This window comes from Colobus angolensis, unplaced genomic scaffold (assembly GCF_000951035.1).
Source record: "Colobus angolensis palliatus isolate OR3802 unplaced genomic scaffold, Cang.pa_1.0 Scaffold36, whole genome shotgun sequence".
Classification (NCBI taxonomy): domain Eukaryota; kingdom Metazoa; phylum Chordata; class Mammalia; order Primates; family Cercopithecidae; genus Colobus; species Colobus angolensis.
In genome coordinates, this window is record NW_012116932.1 from 4,874,949 (window position 1) to 4,895,168 (window position 20,220).

The 20,220-nt window shown below is 39.1% G+C and overlaps 1 protein-coding gene across 1 annotated transcript in view; it reads left to right on the forward strand.

The window, feature by feature from the left end:
• The window catches only part of SCN11A (sodium channel, voltage gated, type XI alpha subunit), a 117,169-nt gene that overhangs the window by 86,894 nt on the left and 10,055 nt on the right, over window positions 1-20,220 (forward strand). Inside the window, exons 20-24 of the mRNA XM_011953299.1 lie at window positions 769-870; window positions 1,353-1,616; window positions 2,293-2,346; window positions 5,664-5,801; window positions 10,143-10,247. Of these exons, the coding sequence (XP_011808689.1) occupies window positions 769-870; window positions 1,353-1,616; window positions 2,293-2,346; window positions 5,664-5,801; window positions 10,143-10,247 (663 nt within the window). The remainder of the gene's footprint in view (window positions 1-768; window positions 871-1,352; window positions 1,617-2,292; window positions 2,347-5,663; window positions 5,802-10,142; window positions 10,248-20,220) is intronic.

Below are 20,220 nucleotides of genomic sequence, written 5' to 3' on the forward strand. Positions count from 1 at the left end.
AGAACTTAAAGTATAATTAAAAAAAAATACAAAAAACAAAGGTATATAGTTAGAATGGAATATTATTCAGCCACAAAAAGGAATGGAGTACTGATACATATTATAACATGAATGAGATTTAAGCAATTATTATATATGAAAGACATGAGTCACAGAAGACTATATATTATATGATTAAATTTATTTGCAATGCCTATAAAGAAGGAAAGTATATTAATTCCATAGAGAAGGAAAGCATATCAGTGTTTGACTAGGGCTATAGAGGTTGGAGGAAAAAGGGGAATAAATGTTTATGGATGTAGGTTTTACGGGAGAGGTGAAGACAATCTTCTAAAATTGATAATGTGTCCGTCCAAAATTCATGTGTTGGAAACTTAATCCCCAATGCAGCAATGTTGAGAGGTGAGGCCTAATGGGAGGCATCATGAATAAATCAATGCCACTAAAATAAATAAATAAATATATTTATTTCAATTGACTGCCATAACAAGATTCTTTATGGTTAATTCCCTCTATGCATCCACCTCCTGCCCCCATTCCAATCCAGGATTCAATTCAGGACCCCATATTACCTATGATTGTTATATCTCTTTGGTTTCCTTTAACTCACAACACTTTCTCAGATTTTCTTTGTCTTTCACTAAACAAATAATGTGAGTGCATTGTTCCCACCTTTATGGACTGTAGCTTTGGTAGATAAGGAGATAAATGGACTTTTGAGCTGGACACCAAGTCAGGTGCATTACCTGTGGCTTCTCTTCCCATCAGGTCTCTGTGACCACCCTCATTAACTTAAAGGCATGGAAGTCCTTCCGAACTCTGCGAGCACTGAGGCCTCTTCGTGCGCTATCCCAGTTTGAAGGAATGAAGGTACATTCTGCAGAGGGGTGGGTGGAAGTTCAGTTAACAGGAAAAGGTGGAAAGACCAACAGTTCTTTCTGGGCTGAGATTTCCTTAAATTGCCAAGCTTTCCCTGGGTTATATCCCAGCCCGCCCAGTGCTTCGAATTTGAGAGGTAGGGAAAAGCCTAAGATAGTACTTTCTACCCTAAAAGCTTCTGTGACAGCCAAGATGAGCTCTAGCTTCCCTTCAGAATCCTGGGGTAGGTGTCCATAAGTCTCTAACACTGTCATCACAGGACACTTCTCAAGGTATCCTTAGTGGCAACAGAGAGGACCCATTATGTAAGTAGCTGAGAGCAGGGCTTGTCATGGGGGTGGGGCGCATGTATGTGGAGATTAAGGACAGAGCTCAAGAGATCCAGCCCTGCACATCAGGCCCATCCTGAGAATCGAAGAGCCTGGTGCATCCTACCCGTCTGTTACGTTTTTCTCTGGTTTTGTTTCCGTAAGGTGGTGGTCAATGCTCTCATAGGTGCCATACCTGCCATTCTGAATGTTTTGCTTGTCTGCCTCATTTTCTGGCTCATATTCTGTATTCTGGGAGTACACTTCTTTTCTGGAAAATTTTGGAAATGCATTAATGGAACAGACTCAGTTATAAATTCTACCATCATTGCAAATAAAAGTCAATGTGAAAGTGGCAATTTCTCTTGGATCAACCAGAAAGTCAACTTTGACAATGTGGGAAATGCTTACCTCGCTCTGCTGCAAGTGGTGAGTACAATCAGTATGTTTTTCACTCTGAGGAGAAAAAACTTCAAATAATCATGAATTGTTTCTCAGCGAAAAAATGCAGTGACTCCATCGTGATAATAGAAGCAAATCCTAATTCCTCATATGAAAGGCAATGCCTACTGGAATTGTCCTCTACTGAGCATCTGCAACTTCATTGACTACTGCGCCTCAGCTTCCTAGTGATGCCCCTTTAAGGATCTGTACATCTCACCTTGTCCTGTATGGCACCTTTGCTGGCTCTCCACATCTCCAGGCAGAGAGGAGTGGAGCCTCAGGTGTATGTTGAACAGTTCTCTGTTTAAACCACAGTTGCCAGGTCTCGAACAGGCAGTGCAAATAAATATGGCATCAGAAAAGAACCCTTAGCCAGTCTCTTTTCAGCTGTTGGGCAACAGCTTTAGCTTCTCTGGTAACTTTTAAGGAGGAAATTTCTTGTTTTTAAACTTTGTATCTTGTACAAATGAAGAAAAAAAATCCAAGACACACATCCTTGAGTTCCCTTCTACTGTTGTTTTATTTGAGCATCCTGTCCTAGAAAGTTGGGGTATCATCTTATATATTCAGCTCACTGGGCCTCACCTGCTTTTCCATGCCATGTATCTGTTGACGGCAAGTCTACATTTGTATTATTCATGTTTTTCTGCTTCTGTTGCAGGCAACATTTAAGGGCTGGATGGATATTATATATGCAGCTGTTGATTCCACAGAGGTGAGTCAGTGTTCTACCATGTTCTGGAGTGTTAGGGTCAAGTCAGAGATACCATGGCTACATGGACAGTCCAGAACTTATGGCATCATAGTTCCAGCAGCCAGGGTTCTCTGCCTTGTTTTCTTTGGAACAAAACACCATGAGATACCACTGCCTGATACAAAGGGTTCTTATGCATCCTCTAGTGAGTATCTGATACCCCACCCAGTATTTTCTAAAATCCAGTCCTCTTTCTCCATGGTGGCCAAGGAAAAACTATTCATATAGGAGATGGAGCCAAAAGTGGCCAAATCACAGGATGCCTTGATTTTCCTCTTACCTCTTCTCCAAATGGTTGTATAAGCAGAAACCAAATTTCAAAGAGTATCTGCTTAGACTGTGGGAAACCTTAAGACTGCACTAAATTTGCAAGGGAGACCCTTCCATGGCTCCAGACTCCCTAGTGATGGTCAACTGTTGAATTTTAGAGTTTCTAGTGATGGCCAATTGTGGAATTTTAGTTAAAGATAATCACGGACTCCCAAAGTTGGAAGTGTACTCAGTAATGTAGCCTAGCTTCTATTTTCCAGCTTGGAAATTTGAGGGATGAAAAGAAAGAGTTTCCCAAAGCCACAGAGTGAGCAGATGGTTAGCTCAAGAATGGAGTCAATGGCAGAAATTACTGTTTTCTACTGTAGCACATGTGTGTGTTTTGACCTATTTGGGAGTCAGCAGAGTTGATGCCTAACACCGTATTCAGTACCTGTGAGCTGGTACAGACTGAGTATCCCTTATCTGAAATGCTTGGGACCAGAAGTGTTTCAGATTTTGAATTTTGTAAGATTTGGGAATATTTGCATAATACTTACAGTTGAGCATCCCTGATCTGAAAATCCAAAATGCCACAGTGAACATTTCCTTTAAGCATGACCTTTGCATGTTATGTCAGCACTCAAAAAGTTTCAGATTCTGGAACACTTGAGACTTTGGATTTTCAGATTAGGGATGTTCAACCTGTAGTAGCAGTAGAGGTGGTTTCAGTAGTGTTATAGCAGCCCCAAGGGATGAGAATGAATCTTTATGGTGATTCCAGTTGTCATTATAAATTCACAGATTGGCATTATAAGTTAATATACAGATGATGCATAGCAACAAATCCGAGTTTGTTTACTTCTGTGGATGTGTTAATAAAATCAACTTTCTGGAAAGGCAGAGCTAACAGTAGATACTTAACTGTTTATAACAATTATAGTTTACATTGTAATGTTTATATATATTTATATGTAATTATAAATTAATTACATATAATTTTTATATGTAATTATAAAATTATGTTGTGTATATAATTATAAAATTATAATTTTATAATTATATACACAACAATTATATACACAATATAATTTTATAATTACAATTTATAGCAAAGGAAATATTTAAAAAATACTAATGTACTCATTTCTTTTGTCTTTTTGAGTACATGACCTTCACTCTAGTTTGGCTTTGACATCCATCTGCATGGAGGTGGAGATGGGGAATGGGGAGGAAAGGTTTTGCAGATGTGTAGCGGACAAGGTGTGTGACTTGCAAATGTTCCCAGAGTGAGTGACAGGTGGGTGGAAGTGTGTGGAGGGGTGCCTGTTTTGGTACCGGTCCTGATATGTGCTGGTTGTTGTATGCTGGCTTCTAGCTTGATGACTCTTGTCTATGTAGTCACCCAGCACCCTGCTGGCCTCAAATATTGAAGTTGTGATTGTTGAAACTGCTGGCATTCTCCCCATCATTTCCTCCTGGCCTTAAATACTGGTTCTCTGCCATATCCTCCACAGGGTCCTTGGCAGTCTACTCCCATCCCTTGCTACAAGGCCCAACATGACAAGCCCATAGCTATGAACTCCGTGTCCAAGCCACATGAGAACTGAGAGGTTCAAGAGACTTCTCTCTGTTCAATTATGTTACTCTAATCTCTTAAGTCAGCCTGCCTGCCTAATATATCTCAGGCCTTCCTACTAGTAATTCCTTCCAGAAAAATGCAGAAGTAAAGCAAGAATACCCTCTCTGCCTTCCATTTCCCTCAATTTACTGGATCCCAACCCCTCTTTCCAGACCCAAAGAGGGATAATCAGGACACATATCTTGTAGCTCTGATTTTCTGTCTCTGTTTATTTTTCCTATATTTCCTACAGACAAATTGAGTAAGCTTTGATCATTTCATCTTCTTGTCTAAACCTCCCTCCAATAAAACTCTCCACCTTCAAACCCTTGATCTAACAAAGAGGGACATGAAGGAGTGTAGACATTCCTATATCTCAAAGCAGTAATCTAACTTGCAAGACTATTAGCCTACTTGGCAATTTTATTTTAAATGTCCAATGCTGAATATTCTTTCCATTACATTGTTTCTGTACTAATGTCTACCTTTTGTTCAAATAAATGGATGCCTCAAGCAAACCTGGACTAAGGTCAGGTAGTCTTTGTAGCAAAAGAGAGAAATAATATTTTCAGATAATTAACTTCATTACACTAGTCTACATTGTGAGTGTTGAATAACAAATACCATAAATACATTCAACATTATTCAGAGCTATCAGCACTTACGTCTTTGATGTGATAGAAGGGAAAAAAGTGAAATTCTTTTGCCACCTGCCTAAAAGTGCTTGAAGCCAATAACAATGCGAAGGACTTGAATGAAAGGGATCTCAGATGATTTGGGCGGTACCTCGGACTAGGACAGCTTGGTTGGAGTCAATTTGTATCAATTTTAGAGCTTGATCATTCATTCATTCATTTAGATATTTATTCCATGTGTATCAAAAATCTACATATCAGAAGGTATGCTAGGCACAAGGAAGTTAAGAGTGAAAGGACATAACCACATATTAAACAAAGCAGTGGGCTCTATATGGGGGACACAGTAGTTTGACAACATTTAGTAGTTTAGTTACCTCTGCCCAAGGTGAATGTGCCCCTCCTCTGCTGGCCTCACTTCCAGTCAGGTTCCCTCCAATTACATATCCATGTGGACATTCCATATGGATGACTTTTTAAAAAGACAAATGTGATCATACCACTCCTCTCCCTTACAATCCCTCAATGATTCTCCTTTGCTTAGAATAAAAAGCCCAATTTTCCACCACCCCAGGTCCCCACCACATGCCACCACTCAAGCTGAGCTGGGAAAACTGAGAGACAGGCTCCCAACAGGGTCCATGGCTGTTAGGAAGAGGCTATGTAGTCAATGTTGCTGTAAGAAACACCTTGGTCTTCTAGATAAGGCAGTTCAATGCTTATATTTTTCTCCAGTAATTGTTTTTTTCTCTTATTAAAAAAATTTCTAACAGAAAGAACAGCAGCCAGAGTTTGAGAACAATTCACTCGGTTACATTTACTTCGTAGTTTTTATCATCTTTGGCTCATTCTTCACTCTGAATCTCTTCATTGGTGTTATTATTGACAACTTCAACCAACAGCAGAAAAAGATAAGTATCCGAGTTGTCTTGATTTGGTAATTTTATCTCTGTCCTCCAAATGCATTAAAACATAATTCTGGCCTAGAATATTATACAAAGTAGCCTTTATGATCTACACAATAACAAGGAGGGAGCCTCCCATGTCTGCCTGGAGATGATCCTCAAAGATGAGGCTGAAAGAAGACTGAAAATATCTTGGTTTAATTAAGTCATTGCTTTTATTCTCTTTTACCTTCTTAATCAATGGACGTTGTTACTATTGAGGTGAAACCCATTAATAATTGAACCCTAATAGAACAACAACCACCAGGATTAGTATTTATTAAATATGACACTAGGGTCATATTTTAATAACCTTTCAAATGCACTTTATTATCCACAATAAAAATAATATACTCTCCTTTTTCAGCCAATGTATCCTGGCCCCCAGCCCCCAAGCCTCAGCAGATCTATCCACCCTACTTGGAAAGAAGATGATTGGAGAAGAGGCAGGGCTAGGGAGGTTTTCTTCCCCATACACTATAATAAACACATGTTTATTTTGCTGATTCTAAAATCCACAGGAGCTTTATAGTGAATGTGAAAATTAAGGAAGATAAAAAGAAATTTTAAATCACCCTAAGGTGGTCACCAAATGGTAACCACTTTAGACAATGCCTCTTATGATTTTGGTATAATCCATTCCAGTCACTTTGTATTACTTTTACACAGTTGGGATTACCTTATATTTTTAATTTTGTAGTTTTGACCTCATTAGTTATAAGCTTATGTCATAAAAGTATCTTTGCTATAAGAATTCTCAGGGCCGCTGGCAGGGTGTGGTGACTCATACCTGTAATCCTAGTACTTTGGGAGGCCAAGGCACAGAGATCACTTGAGGTCAGGAGTTCGAGACCAGCCTGGCCAACATGGTAAAACCCAGTCTCTACAAAAAATACAAAAAAAAATAGCCAGCTGTGGTGGTACACACCTGTAATCCCAGCTACTCGGGAGGCTGAGGCAGAAGAATTGCTTGAACCCGGGAGGCGGAGATTGCAGTAAGCCGAGATCACTCCACTGCACTCCAGTCTGGGCAACAGAGCGAGACTCCATCTCAAAAAAAAAGAAAAGAAAAGAATTATCAGGGCTAAATTACATTGCATATTATGGATAGATCATAATTTATCCTGATCATTCCCCTCTTTGGACATTTATAGGTTGTTTTTAAATTTCATACTCTTCTAAAACAATTAAGACCATTTTTTAAATTCTGTGAATCTCTGATTATTTCTTCGGCATAAATTCCTAGAATTAGAATATTAACAGCATTGAAGACATATTGTCAAAATACCTTCCAGAAATGCTGTGCTAGGCACCCTTATTCTGCAGAATATGAAAATGCATAGTTACTGAGATCTCATCATTCTAATTGTTATACTTTCATTATCTTTTTCAGACTGATGGGGAAAAGTGTTATCTCATTGTTTTATATTTATTTGATCATTAGTGAGGTTACACACTTTTTCACAGGTTGATGGCCACAAGTATTTCTCCTTTAAAAGCTTTTTCTTTATATCATTTGTCTATTTTTAAGACTGAGATCGCCATCTTTTTTGTATGCATTTTTATGTAATAAGTCCAATTTATGATGTGCTTCTTATATTTTTGTAATAACATATTTAACTTATAGACATTAGTATTTTTTGGAGTCAAACTCCCAATCTTGTTTTGGCTTTTTAAAAAATTGTACTTATGAACTAAAGGCATTTCTCAATCCCCAAATCAAGTAACTAAATATTCTCCTTTGGTTTTCCTAATTGTTTTATGGCTCTCTCTTATTTTTCCTTTGGACTCTCATAATTCATCCAAAATGTAGCTTGATACCAACTAGCCTTCTTAGCATCTGCTGGGAAAGTTGTTCCCTGTTGTTACACAACTGTATTGCTTCTGCTACTCAGGAGTGTGTGATGTAGCATCCTCTCTGTAATATGCATCTTGATTGCAATCAATACCTGCAATTTGGATGTCAGCCTTGGTGATTTTAGATTTAAGCTTACATTAGAAATCATTGTTTTGATCAATCCACTATATCCTTTTGTTTTGTCTTGTTTCACTTTTTATTACAGAAAATCTCAAACATGCACAAGAGTGTACTAGAACTAACCTAAAATACCCATCACCCAGCACAACATTTATTGACTTAAGAATGTGCTTGTTCTAAGCCATATATGCCCTTACTCAACTCTTTTTTTTATGGAGCAAACCACAGACAACACATCATTTGATTCATAAATATTTTAGAACATATCTCTTTTTAAACATAACCACAATTCCATTAGCACGCCAAAAAATTTAATGTGAATTCTTTAAATTCATCAAATACCCAGTCTATTTTCAAATTGGTCTGAGCCTTTAATTTAAAAGAAAAATGTTTATTTATTAATTCTGTGTTTCATTTATTTGTTTCTGTTGAAGCTTTTTGTTTGTTTGTTTTCAAATCAGGATTCAAATACATAAGGTCTTTCCATTTGACAACTTTCTTGTTCTCTGAAATGCCAAGATGTTCCAAATTTAGATTGTACCCTTCCTGCCCTAGATCTTTAATCAGCCATTTCTCTAAAACCTGTTTGTTTCTTTGTGGGAAATGGTTTCGAAGACCACGATCTGGAATGCTCATTGTCATTGTTTCTAAGCCTTTCGAGTGGACAGAGTTGCTTAAATTCAGGACTACAAGAAAATATATAAGTGGAATACTTATATATTGCATACTGATAACTCAAATTCAGGATACAAAGTTTTCACTTAACATCTGCATCTCCTCTTTTCCACACTGAGAAACCTTGTTCTCAAAGGCAAAGATGACAGAATTTAAAATTTCCACAATTACTCATTTTCTTTATCTCACAACACACATACACACACTACAGTCTCAGAATAGTGGTATTAATACTATTATGACATATATGATTACTAAAAGACTAATTTCTTCCCAGCATCCCAGAACAACTTGATTAAATTTTAGGTTGACTTCTAGGGCTACATATTTTTTATCTGTGCTGGTGGAGTAAAGTCAAACCCCAAACCCTCATCAAGTAAGCCTGGAGTCATAAATAATCAGGGAAGACTGGCTTTTTATTCATAGTCTGGATTGAGAAAATTTTCTGATTGTCTTCCATTGCCAACAGACAGACTCTGGTTTTTTTTCTTCACCCTTCTGTTGGCCGCCTTTGGATAGTCCCATATTCTTGCAAGGACATTGTGCCTCCCCTCCCTTTGCATAGGCCTTATTTCCCATTACCCCCTTACATTTACTAAAAACTGAGATTCTAGTTTACAGAGATTAGTAAATGTTCTAAGACCAGCCATGGCTTTGGGCTAATTTACTTGTCTATCTTTTTGATCTCTCAATTCAGACCCCCAATTTTTTTCTTACTTTTATGCAAGTTAAGCTATACATTTTTTTTTATTATACTTTAAGCTCTAGGGTACATGTGCACAATGTGCAGTTTTGTTACATATGTATACTTGTGCCATGTTGGTGTGTTGCACCCATCAACTCGTCAGTACCCATCAACTTGTCATTTACATCAGGTATAACTTTCAATGCCATCCATCCCTCCTCCCTGCTCCCCATAATAGGCCCCGGTGTGTGATGTTCCCCTTCCAGAGTCCAAGTGATCTCATTGATCAGTTCCCACCTATGAGTGAGAACATGGAGGGCAAAATATCTAGAAAGGCTAGATAAACTAGAACAGAATTCTTTTAAAATATATAGCTGTACATTTTAAAAGAATTCTGTTCTAGTTTATCTAGCCTTTCTAGATATTTTGCCCTCAAATTTCCAGATGTGAGAATCCTAGCTCATTTTTCTATTCTTTCTTGCTCAGTAGTGAAAATAGTTAGAACATTTTTTTCCCTGAGAGTGGCTCTGAACAGATTTCCTGCAGCTTTGTTAGTAGTGTTATGTGTATTCATTATTTAAGAGAAATCCAGTTGCCCTTTATGAGATTTTTGTCTAAATTTTGGTACTAATTTCTATTTTTGTTGCATCGTGGTTTGATTTATGCAAGCTGAAATATATCAAATTTTTGTAAAGATTCTGTGTATATTTGTAAAGATTTATAACTTTTCTGTTCTAAAAAATGAAAAATAACTGATAAAGGAAACCTTATTTCTCCTGTATACCTTAACTTAAATCTTGTTTCTTTGCATTTCCCTGTAGTCCAGTCTCTTAAGCTTACTATTGGAATTTTAGGAACTGTTAATAGAAATGTAATGTAACTTTAAAATTGTGTCAAAAAATTCAGAACTAGATTCCAAAAAAAAGAAAAAATGTGTTAAAGGTAATTAGCTCTTATCTTTTCCGTATACTTAGGTGGCCAAGACATTTTTATGACGGAAGAACAGAAGAAATACTATAATGCAATGAAAAAATTAGGATCCAAAAAACCTCAAAAACCTATTCCACGGCCTCTGGTGAGAGCAATTGAATGACTGTAAATATGTAGAACTGTTGCGTTATTGTGAGGAACTCACATTTCTGCAGTGCCATCCTTCTTTATTTTTAAAATTTGCAGACATTAAGGACTCAACAGAAGTCAAGATATATTCAAACACTTAGGAAAATTAGATACTCAGATTCAAAAGTAAGAGCCTGGACAACAACTTAAATTTATTTTTTAGTGAGCCAGGTAATATGTGCTTAAGTAAATACTTATTGCAACCATATGAACTTAGTGGTCTGTTTGAACTTAATTTTGACCAGTTTTATTTTATTTCAGTAGTTTTGGGGGAACAGGTGGTTTTTTGTTCCATGCGTTAAGTTCTTTAGTGGTGATTTCTGAGATTTTGGTGCACATGTCACCCAAGCAGTGCACACTGTACCCAGTGTGTAGTCTTGTATTCATCACCCTCTTCTCACCCATCTCCTTGATTCCCCAAAGTCCATTATATCATTCTCATGCCTTTATGTCCTCACAGCTTAGGACACTTATAAGTTAGAAAATACAACACTTGATTTTCAATTCCTGAGTTACTTCGCTTAGAATAATGGTCTCCAATTCCATCCAGGTTGCTGCAAATGCCATTATTGCATTCCTTTTTATGGCTGACTGTATTCCATGGTGTAGATATACCACATTTTCTCTATTTATTCTTTGGTTGCCAGGCATTTAGCTTGGTTTCACATTTTTGCCATTGAGAATTGTGCAGCTACAAACATGGTGTGTGTGAGTGTCTTTTTCATACAATAACTTATTTTCCTTTGAGTAGGTACGTAGTAGTGAGATTGCTTAATCAAATAGTAGTTCTCCTTTTGGATCTTTAAGGAATTTCCATACTGGTTTTTATGGTGGTTATACTAGTCTACATTCCCACCAACAGTGTAAAAGTGTTTCCTTTTCACCACATCCATGCCAACATCTATTTTTTTTTTATTTTTAAATTATGATCATTCTTGCAGGAGTAAGGTGGCATCCCATTGTGGTTTTAATTTGCATTTGCCTAAGAATTAATGATGTTGAGCATTTTTTTCTATGTTTTTCTGGCCATTTGTAAATCTTTTTTTGAGAATTGTCTGATTATGTCCTTTGCCTACTTTTGGATAGAATTGTTTTTGTCTTGATGATTCGTTTGAGTTCCTCGTAGATCCTGAAAATTAGTCTTTTGTCAGATGCAAAGTGTGTGAATATTTTCTCTCACTTCGTGAGTTTTCTCTTTACTCTGCTGATTATTTCTTTTGCCGTGCAGAAGATTTTTAGTTTAATTAGGTCTCATTTATTTATTTTTGTTTTTGTTGCATTTGCATTTGGGTTCTCGGTCATGAATTATTTGCCTAAGCCAATATCTGGAAGAGTTTTCTTGATGTTATATTCTAGAATTTGTATGGTTTCAGGTCTTAGAGTTAAGTCTGATCTATCTTGAGTTAATTTTTGTACCAGGTGAGAGATGAGAATCTAGCTTCATTCTTCTACATGTGAATTGCCAATTATCCCAACACAATTTGTGGAATAGGGTGCCCTTTCCCCAATTTATGTTTGTTTGCTTTGCCAAAGATCAATTGGCTGTAACTATTTGGTTTTTTGGGGGAGTTCTCTATTCTGTTCCACTAGTCTACAGGCTTGTTTTTATACCAGTACCATGCTGTTTCAGTAACTATGGCCTTGTAGTATAAAGTTTGGTAATGTGATTCCTCCAGATTTGTTCTTTTTGCTTAGTCTTGCTTTGACTATGCAGGCTCTTTTTTGGTTCCATATGAATTTCAAGAATTTTTTTCTAGTCCTGTGAAGGATGATGGTGGTATTTTGTTGGGAATTGCATTGAGTCTGTAGATTGCTTTTAACAGTATGGTCATTTTCACAATGTTAATTCTACCTGTCCATGAGCAGGGGATGTGTTTCCATTTGTTTGTGTCATTAATGATTTTTTTCAGCAGTGTTTTGTAGTTTTCCCTGTAGAGATCTTTCATCTCCTTGGTTGGGTATATTTCTAAGTATTTTATGTTTTTCTGCAGCTGTCGTAAAATATATTGAATTCTTGATTTGTTTCTCAGCTTGGTTGTTGTTGGTATACAGCAGTGCTACTGATTTATGTACATTGAATTTGTATCCTGAAACTTTACTGAATTCATTTATCAGATCTAGGAGTTTTTTGGATGAGTCTTTAGGGTGTTCTAAATATACAGTCATATCCTTGGCAAACAGCAATAGTTTGACTTCCTCTTTTCCAATATGAATGCTCTTTATTTCTTTCTCTGATTGCTCTGGCTAGGACTTCCAGTGCTATGCTGAATAGAAGTGGTGAAAGTGGGCATCCTTATCTTGTCCCAGTTGTCATGGGGAATGCTTTCAACCATTATCTCTTCAGTATGATGTTGGCTGTGGGTTTGTCACAGATGGCTTTTACTACCTTGTGCTATGTTCCTTCTATGCCAATTTTGCTGAGGGTTTTTTATCATAAAGAGATGCTGATTTTGTCAAATGTTTTTTCTGTGTCTATTGAGATGATCATATAACTTTTGTTTTTAATTCTGTTTATGTGATGTATCATGCTTATTGGCTTGCATATGTTAAACCATCCCTGCATTCCTGTTATAAAACCCACTTGATCATGGTGGATTTTCTTTTTAATATGCTGTTGGATTTAGTTAGCTAGTATTTTTTGAGTTGGATTTAGTTAGCTAGTATGTTTTGAGTATTTTGCACTTATCGTCATCGGGGATATTGGTCTGTAGTTTTCTTTTTTGTTGTGTCCTTTCCTGGTTTTGGTATTAGGGTGATACTGGCTTCGTAGAATGATTTAGGGAGGAGTTCCTCTTTCTCTGTCTTTTAGTGTCAGTGTAACCACCCTTGCCCTCTGCCTAGTCAGAGCCAGTTTATCAAGATGGGGGAATTGCAATGGAGAAAGAGTAATTCATGCCGAGCTGGCTGTGTGAGAGATGGGAGTTTTATTATTACTCACATCAGTCTCCCTGAGCATTCAGGGATCAGAGTTTTTAAAGATAATTTGGTGGGTAGGGGTTGGGAAATGGGGAATGCTAATTGATCAGGTTTGATATGGAATCATAGGGGGTCAAAGTGAGGTTTTCTTGCTGTCTTCTGTTCCTGGGTGGAATGGCAGAACCAGTTGAGCCAGCTTATGGGTCTGGGTGGTGTCAGCTGATCCATCCAGTGCAGGGTCTGCAAAATATCTCAAGCACTGATCTTAGGTTTTACAATACTGATATTATCTCCAGGATCAATTTGAGGAAGTTCAGACTCTTGGAGCCCAGAGGCTGCACGACCCCTAAACCCTAATTTCTAATTTTGTAGCTAATTTGTTAGTCCTGCAAAGACAGCCTGGTCCCCAGGCAAGAGGATGGGGTCTTTTTGGGAAATATCTATTATCAATTTTGTTTCAAAGTCAAGCCATGAATTGAATTCCTTCCCGAAGTTAGTTCAGCCTATACCCAGGAATGAACAAGGACAGCTTAAAGGTTAGAAGCAGATGGAGTCCGTTAGGTGTGATCTCTTTCACTATCATAATTTCCTCAGTTATAATTTTGCAAATGCGGTTCCATAAGTAGGATTGGTACCAATTCTTCTTTAAATGTCTGATAGAATTCAGCTGTTAATCCATCTGGTCCTGGACTTTTTTAGGTTGGTAACTTTTTTATTACTGTTTCAATCTTGCTACTTTTTATTGGTCTGTTTAGAGTTTCTACTTCTTCCTGATTTAATCTAGGGTGGTTGTATATTTCCAGGAATTTATCCATTTCCTCTGGATTTTCTAATTTGTGCATGTATGTGTTTGTAGTAGCCTTGAATGATCTTTTGTATTTCTGTGGTATCAGTTGTAATACCTCCTGTATCATTTTTAATTGAGCTTATTTTGATCTTTCTTCTTTTCTTGGTTAATCTCACTAAAGGTCTATCATTTTTGTCTTTTCAAATAACCAGCTTTTTGTTTAATTTATCTTTCATATTTTTTTGTTTGTTTCAGTTTCATTTAGTTCTGCTTGATTTTTGTTATTTATTTTCTTCTGTTGAGTTTGGATTTGCCTTTGGCTTGTTTTTCTTTCTCTGGTTCCTTGAGATCTGACCTTAGATTGTCTGTGAGTGCTCTTTCAGACATTGTGATGTAGGCATTTAATGCTATACACTTTCCTCTTAGCACCACTTTCATTGTATCTCAGTGGTTTTCATAAGTTGTGTCACTATTATCATTCAATTCAAATTTAAAATTTCCATCTTGATTTCATTGTTAACCTAAAGATCATTCAAGAGGAGATTATTTAATTTCCATGTATTTGTATAGTTTTGAAGGTTCCTTTTGGAGTTAATTTCCAGTTTTATTGCACTGTGGTCTGGGAGGATACTTGATATGATTTAGATTTTCTTAAATTTATTATGACTTGTTTTGTGATCTATCATATGGTCTATCTTGGAGAATGCTCCATGTGCTGATGAATAGAAAGTATATTCTTCAGTTGTTGGGTAGAATATTCTGTAAATATCTGTTAATTTTGTTTGTTCTAGGGTATAGTTTAAGTCCATTGTTCTTTGTTTAATTTCTTTCTTGATTATCTGTCTAGTGCTGTCAGTGGAATACTGAAGTCTCCCACTATTTTTGTGTTGCCTCATTACTTAGGTCTAATAGTGATTGTTTTATGAATTTGGGAGCTCCAGTGTTAGGTGCATATATATTTAGGACTGTGATGTTTTTCTGTTGGACTAATCATTTTATCATATATAATGTCCCTCTTTGTCTTTTTTAACTGTTGTTGCTTTAAAGTCTGTTTTGTCTGATATAAGAATAGCTACTCTTGCTCACTTTTCATTTCCATTTGCATGGAATATCTTTTTTCACCCTTTGTCTTTTTTAACTGTTGTTGCTTTAAAGTCTGTTTTGTCTGATATAAGAATAGCTACTCTTGCTCACTTTTCATTTCCATTTGCATGGAATATCTTTTTTCACCCTTTGCCTTATGTGTATGAGTCCTTATGTGTTAGGTGAGTCTCTTGAAGACAGTAGATGCTTGGTTTGTGGATTTGTATCCATTCTACAATTCTGTGTCTTTTAAATGGAGCGTTTAGGCCATTTACATTCTACATTAGTATTGAGATGTGAGTTACTGTTCTATTCATCATGTTAGTTGTTGCCTAAATACTTTGTTGGGTTTTTAAAAATTATGTTGTTGTTCTATAGGCCCTGTGAGAATTATGCTTTAAGGAGGTTTTGTTCGTTTGGTTTTGGTGTATTTCAAGGTTTTGTTTCATAATTTAGAACTCCTTTTTGCATTTCTTGTAGTGTTGGTTTGGTGATGATGAATTCTCTCAGCATTTATTTGTCTGAAAAAGACTTTATCTCTCCCTTATTTATGAAGCTTAGTTTCACTGGATACAAAATTCTTGGCTGACAATTATGTTGTTTATGGAGGCTAAAGATAGGACCCCAATTCCTTCCAGTTGGTAAGGTTTCTGCTGAGAAGTTAACTGTTAATCTGATAGGTTTTCCTTTATAGGTTATCTAATTCTTTTGTCTCACAGCTCTTGATTCTTTCCTTCATCTTGACTTTGGATAACTTGATGACTATGTTCCTAGGTGATAATCTTTTTCTGATGAACTTCCCAGAAGTCTTTTGAGCTTCTTATTTGGTTGTCTAGATTTCTAATGAGGCCAGGAATGTTTTCCCCAATTATTTCTTCAAATAAGTTTTCTGAACTTTAGATATCTCTTCTCCATCAGGAAGACCAGTTATTCTTAGATTTAGCCATTTAACATAATCCCAAATGTCTTGGAGGCTTCATTCATTTTTTAAACTTTTTCTTTGTCTTTGTCTGATTGGCTTTTAATTCAAAAGTCTTGCCTTTGAGCTCTAAAGTTGTTCTACTTGTCCTAGTCTATTGTTGAAACTTAGCATGGCATTTTGCATTTCCCTAGGTGTGTCTTTCACTTCCAGAAGTTGTATTTTTTTCTTTATGATATCTATTTCTCTGGAAAAATTTTTATCCATCTCTTGTATTGTCTTTTAAATTTCTTTAAGTGGGTTTTCACCTTTCTTTGGTATCTCCTTGATTAGCTTAATAATCAATCTTCTGAATTCTTTATCTGGAAATTCAGAGATTTCTTCTTGGTTTGGATCCATTGCTGGGAAGCTAGTATGATCTTTTGGAGGTGTTATAGAACCCTGTCTTGTCATATTACCAGAATTACTTTTCTGGTTCCTTTTCACTTGGGTGAAAAATTGTTACTTATTTTGTTACTTAAAATTGTTCTTGGATTTAATTTTAATTGAACTTTTAAAAAAAATTTTTTTAATTTAAAATATTTACTTTTTTAACATCAGTGTGTATTTTAGCCTAATTTGATTATTGGTGCTTGTAGGAGTAAAGATTCTGTATGAGATCCTTAGTTATAGAGAGTCATTGTGAGAGGTGACAGTGTGCTGGCAGCCATTGCTCACTCTTGGCACCTCCTCAGCCTTGGCACCCACTCTGGTCACACTTGAGGAGCCCTTCAGCCTGCTGCTGCACTGTGGGAGCCCCTCTCTGGGCTGGCCAAGGTTGGAGCCGGCTCCCTCTGCTTGCCAGGAGATGTGGAGGGAGAGGTGTGGGTGGGAACCGAGGCTGCGCAAGGTGCTTATGGGCCAGTGTGAGTTCCAGGTAGGCGTGGGCTCAGTGGGCCCCGCACTTGGAGCGGTCGGCTGGTGCTGCCAGCCCCAGGCAGTGAGGGGCTTAGCACCCAGGCCAGCAGCTGCAGAGGGTGCGCTGGGTTCCCTAGTAGTGCCGGCCCGCTGGTACTGTGCTCGAATTCTCACCAGGCCTTAGCTGCCTCCCCACGGGGCAGGGCTCGGGACCCACAGCCCACCATGCCTGAGCCTCCCCACCACCATGGGCTCCTGCGTGGCCCGAGCCTCCCCTATGAGCACCGCCCCCTGTTCCACGGTGCTGGGTCACATCAACCGCCCAAGGGCTGAGGAGTGAGGGCGCATGGCACAGGACTGGCAGACAGCTCCACCTGCAGCCCTGGTGCAGGATCCACTAGGTGAAGCTGGCTGGGCTCTTAGGTCTAGTGGGGACTTGGAGAACCTTTATGTCTAGCTAAGGGATTGTAAATACACCATCAGCACTCTGTGTCTAGTTCAAAGTTTGTAAACACACCAATCAGCACCCCGAGTCTAGCTCAAGGTTTGTAAATGCACCAGTCAGTGCTCTGTATCTAGCTAATCTGGTGGGAACTTGGAGAACTTTTCTGTCTAGCACTGTGTCTAGCTAAAGGATTGTAAATGCACCAATCAGCACTCTGTGTCTAGCTCTGGGATTGTAAACACACCAGTCAGCACCCTCTGTCTAGCTCAAGGTTGGTAAATACACCAATCAGTACTCTGTCTCTAGCTAATCTAGTGGGGACTTGGAGAACCTTTATGCCTACCAGTCAGCACCCTCTGTCTAGCTCAAGGTTGGTAAATACACCAATCAGTACTCTGTCTCTAGCTAATCTAGTGGGGACTTGGAGAACCTTTATGCCTGGCTAAAGGATTGTAAATGCACCAATCAGCACTCTGTGTCTAGCTCAAGGTTTGTAAACACACCAGTCAGCACCCTGTGTCTAGCTCAAGGTTTATGAACACACCAATCAGTACTCTGTGTTTAGTTAATTTGGTGAGGACTTGGAGAACTTTTATGTCTAGCTAGAAGATTGTAAATGCACCAATCAGCACTCTGTGTCTAGCTCAAGGTTTGTAAATGCACCAATCAGTGCTCTGTGTCTAGTTAATCTGGTGAGGACTTGGATAACTTTTATGTCTAGCTAGAGTATTGTAAATGCACCAATCAACACCCTGTCAAAATGGACCAATCAGCTCTCTGTAAAACAGGCCAATCAGCTCTCTGTAAAATGGACCAATCAGCAGGATATGGGTGGGGATATGGGCCGGATAAGGGAATAAAAGCAGGCTGCCTGAACCATCAGCAGAAATCTGTTGGGGTCCCCTTTCACCCAGTGGAAGGTTTGTTCTTTTGCTCTTTGCAGTAAATCTTGTTGCTGCTCACTGTTTGGGTCCACACTGCCTTTATGAGCTGTAACACTCACCGCGAAGGTCTGCAGCTTCACTCCTAAGGCCAGTGAGACCATGAACCCTCCGGGAGGAATGAACAACCCTTGACATGCCGCCTTTAGAGCTGTAACACTCACCACTAAGGTCTGCTGCTTCACTCCTGAAGCCAGCGAGACCACAAACCCACCAGAAGGAAGAAACTCTGAACACGTCTGAACATCAGAAGGAACAAACTCCAGACACACCATCTTTAAGAACTGTAACACTCACTGCAAGGGTCTATGGCTTCATTCTTGAAGTCGGTGAGACCAAGAACCCACCAATTCTGGACACAATTGTGCACTGGCTTTCCCTGATGCTGGTTGTAGTAGTTAGTCTTAGTGTGTTGGCAAGTTCACTGTCTCCTATGGGGTTGGAATGGCAGGGCTCTCTTACAGCTTATCTGGTTCTCTCATGGTATACGTTTTTATTTATTTATGTAATTTTCTCCCAGTGTTTTATTTACTGAGTTGATGATTCAGGCTTCAAGCCAATAGGGAAGGTATCCCTAGGTAGGCACTGGCTATGGCTAAGGCAGGTGGATAAATGTATCCAACAGTAGGCTGAGGTCCCAGCCGTGATGAAGGTGGCTGTGAGAGCTCTCAGATGTGCTGTTTTATCAGGGTGAAGAGGAGAAGCTACCTCAGCTCCTCTGCCAGGTCAGCCAGAAAGCTACTCATCTTATAGCCTCACTCCTGTCCCAGTGTTTTGGCTCTTCAGACCAGACAGCCACCTCTTTTCATCTGTAGGAATGTTGATGTTCCAAATAGGGAGGAATTGTGATTCTGCCTCTCACACAGGCCTGAATCTGGAGTGTGCTGCTTCTGTGGGGCCGCACTTACCCTGGATTATTCCAGGCAGGTTGTCTACTGATGCCTCCATACTGGGTTCCTGTGGGGGAAGCCCCAGCTGTGTCTGCAGTGGAGTACCAGGGGAAAACGAGGACCTCTTCTCCAAGGCCCTTCACAATCACAGAGGATGCCTGCCCACTGGAGTAGAGGTGCAGATTTTCCCTACTGTGCCAGCACTGCAATTATGTTTCTGCTGTGAGAAACGACTCACCAGCAGAAATACCTGGAACTCAAGGCCTGCTCTTCAGATTCTTTTGTCCCACAGGGTAATCCCCTGATGTGGTGCACTCCCCCTTCCCTAGGGATGGGGATTCCTGGAAGCCAGACTGCAGTGATTGTTCCTGCTCTTCTGGGTCTAGCCACCTGGCAGGGCTACCAGGCTCTGGGGTGGTGCTGGGGAGTGTTTGCAAAGAGTCCTGTGATAGGATCTGTTTTCAGGTCTCCCAGCTGTGGGTACCAGCACCTGCTCTGGTGGAAGTGGCAGGAGAGTGAAGTAGACTCTGAGAGTCCTTGGTTGTAGATACATTTAGTATGCTGGCTTTCTCGAATGCTGATTATACTAGCAGTGAAATTGTCACGTGGACAGACTCAGGACCTCTGGTTAGCCAGGATGTTGCAGGCAGTAGAATTAGCTGTCGTCTTCTCCTTCCTGGGATCAGGGCTATTCTGTCATGAATTGCAGTCATGTCCTGAGTTGGTTGACCTCCAGCCAGGAGGTGGTGCTTTCAAGAGAGCACCAGCCATACTATTAGCAGTGGGATATATGCTTGCCCTAAGTTGGCCAGGGGAAGTATTCTGACTTTTCAGGTGATGGGCAGAGCCGTAAGGGTTTATGTTTTTTGTGTGCAGCTACCAGGACAGGTAGAGAAAAACCGTCAGTGGGGGCAGGGTTAGGCAGGTCCAAGTGCAGACTGTCCTTGAGTGGGGCTGGCCATAACCACTGTGGGGGATGAGGAGGTGGTCCTCAGGCCAATGGGGTTATGTTCCAGAGGGGATTATGGCTACTTCTGCTGTGCAGTATAGT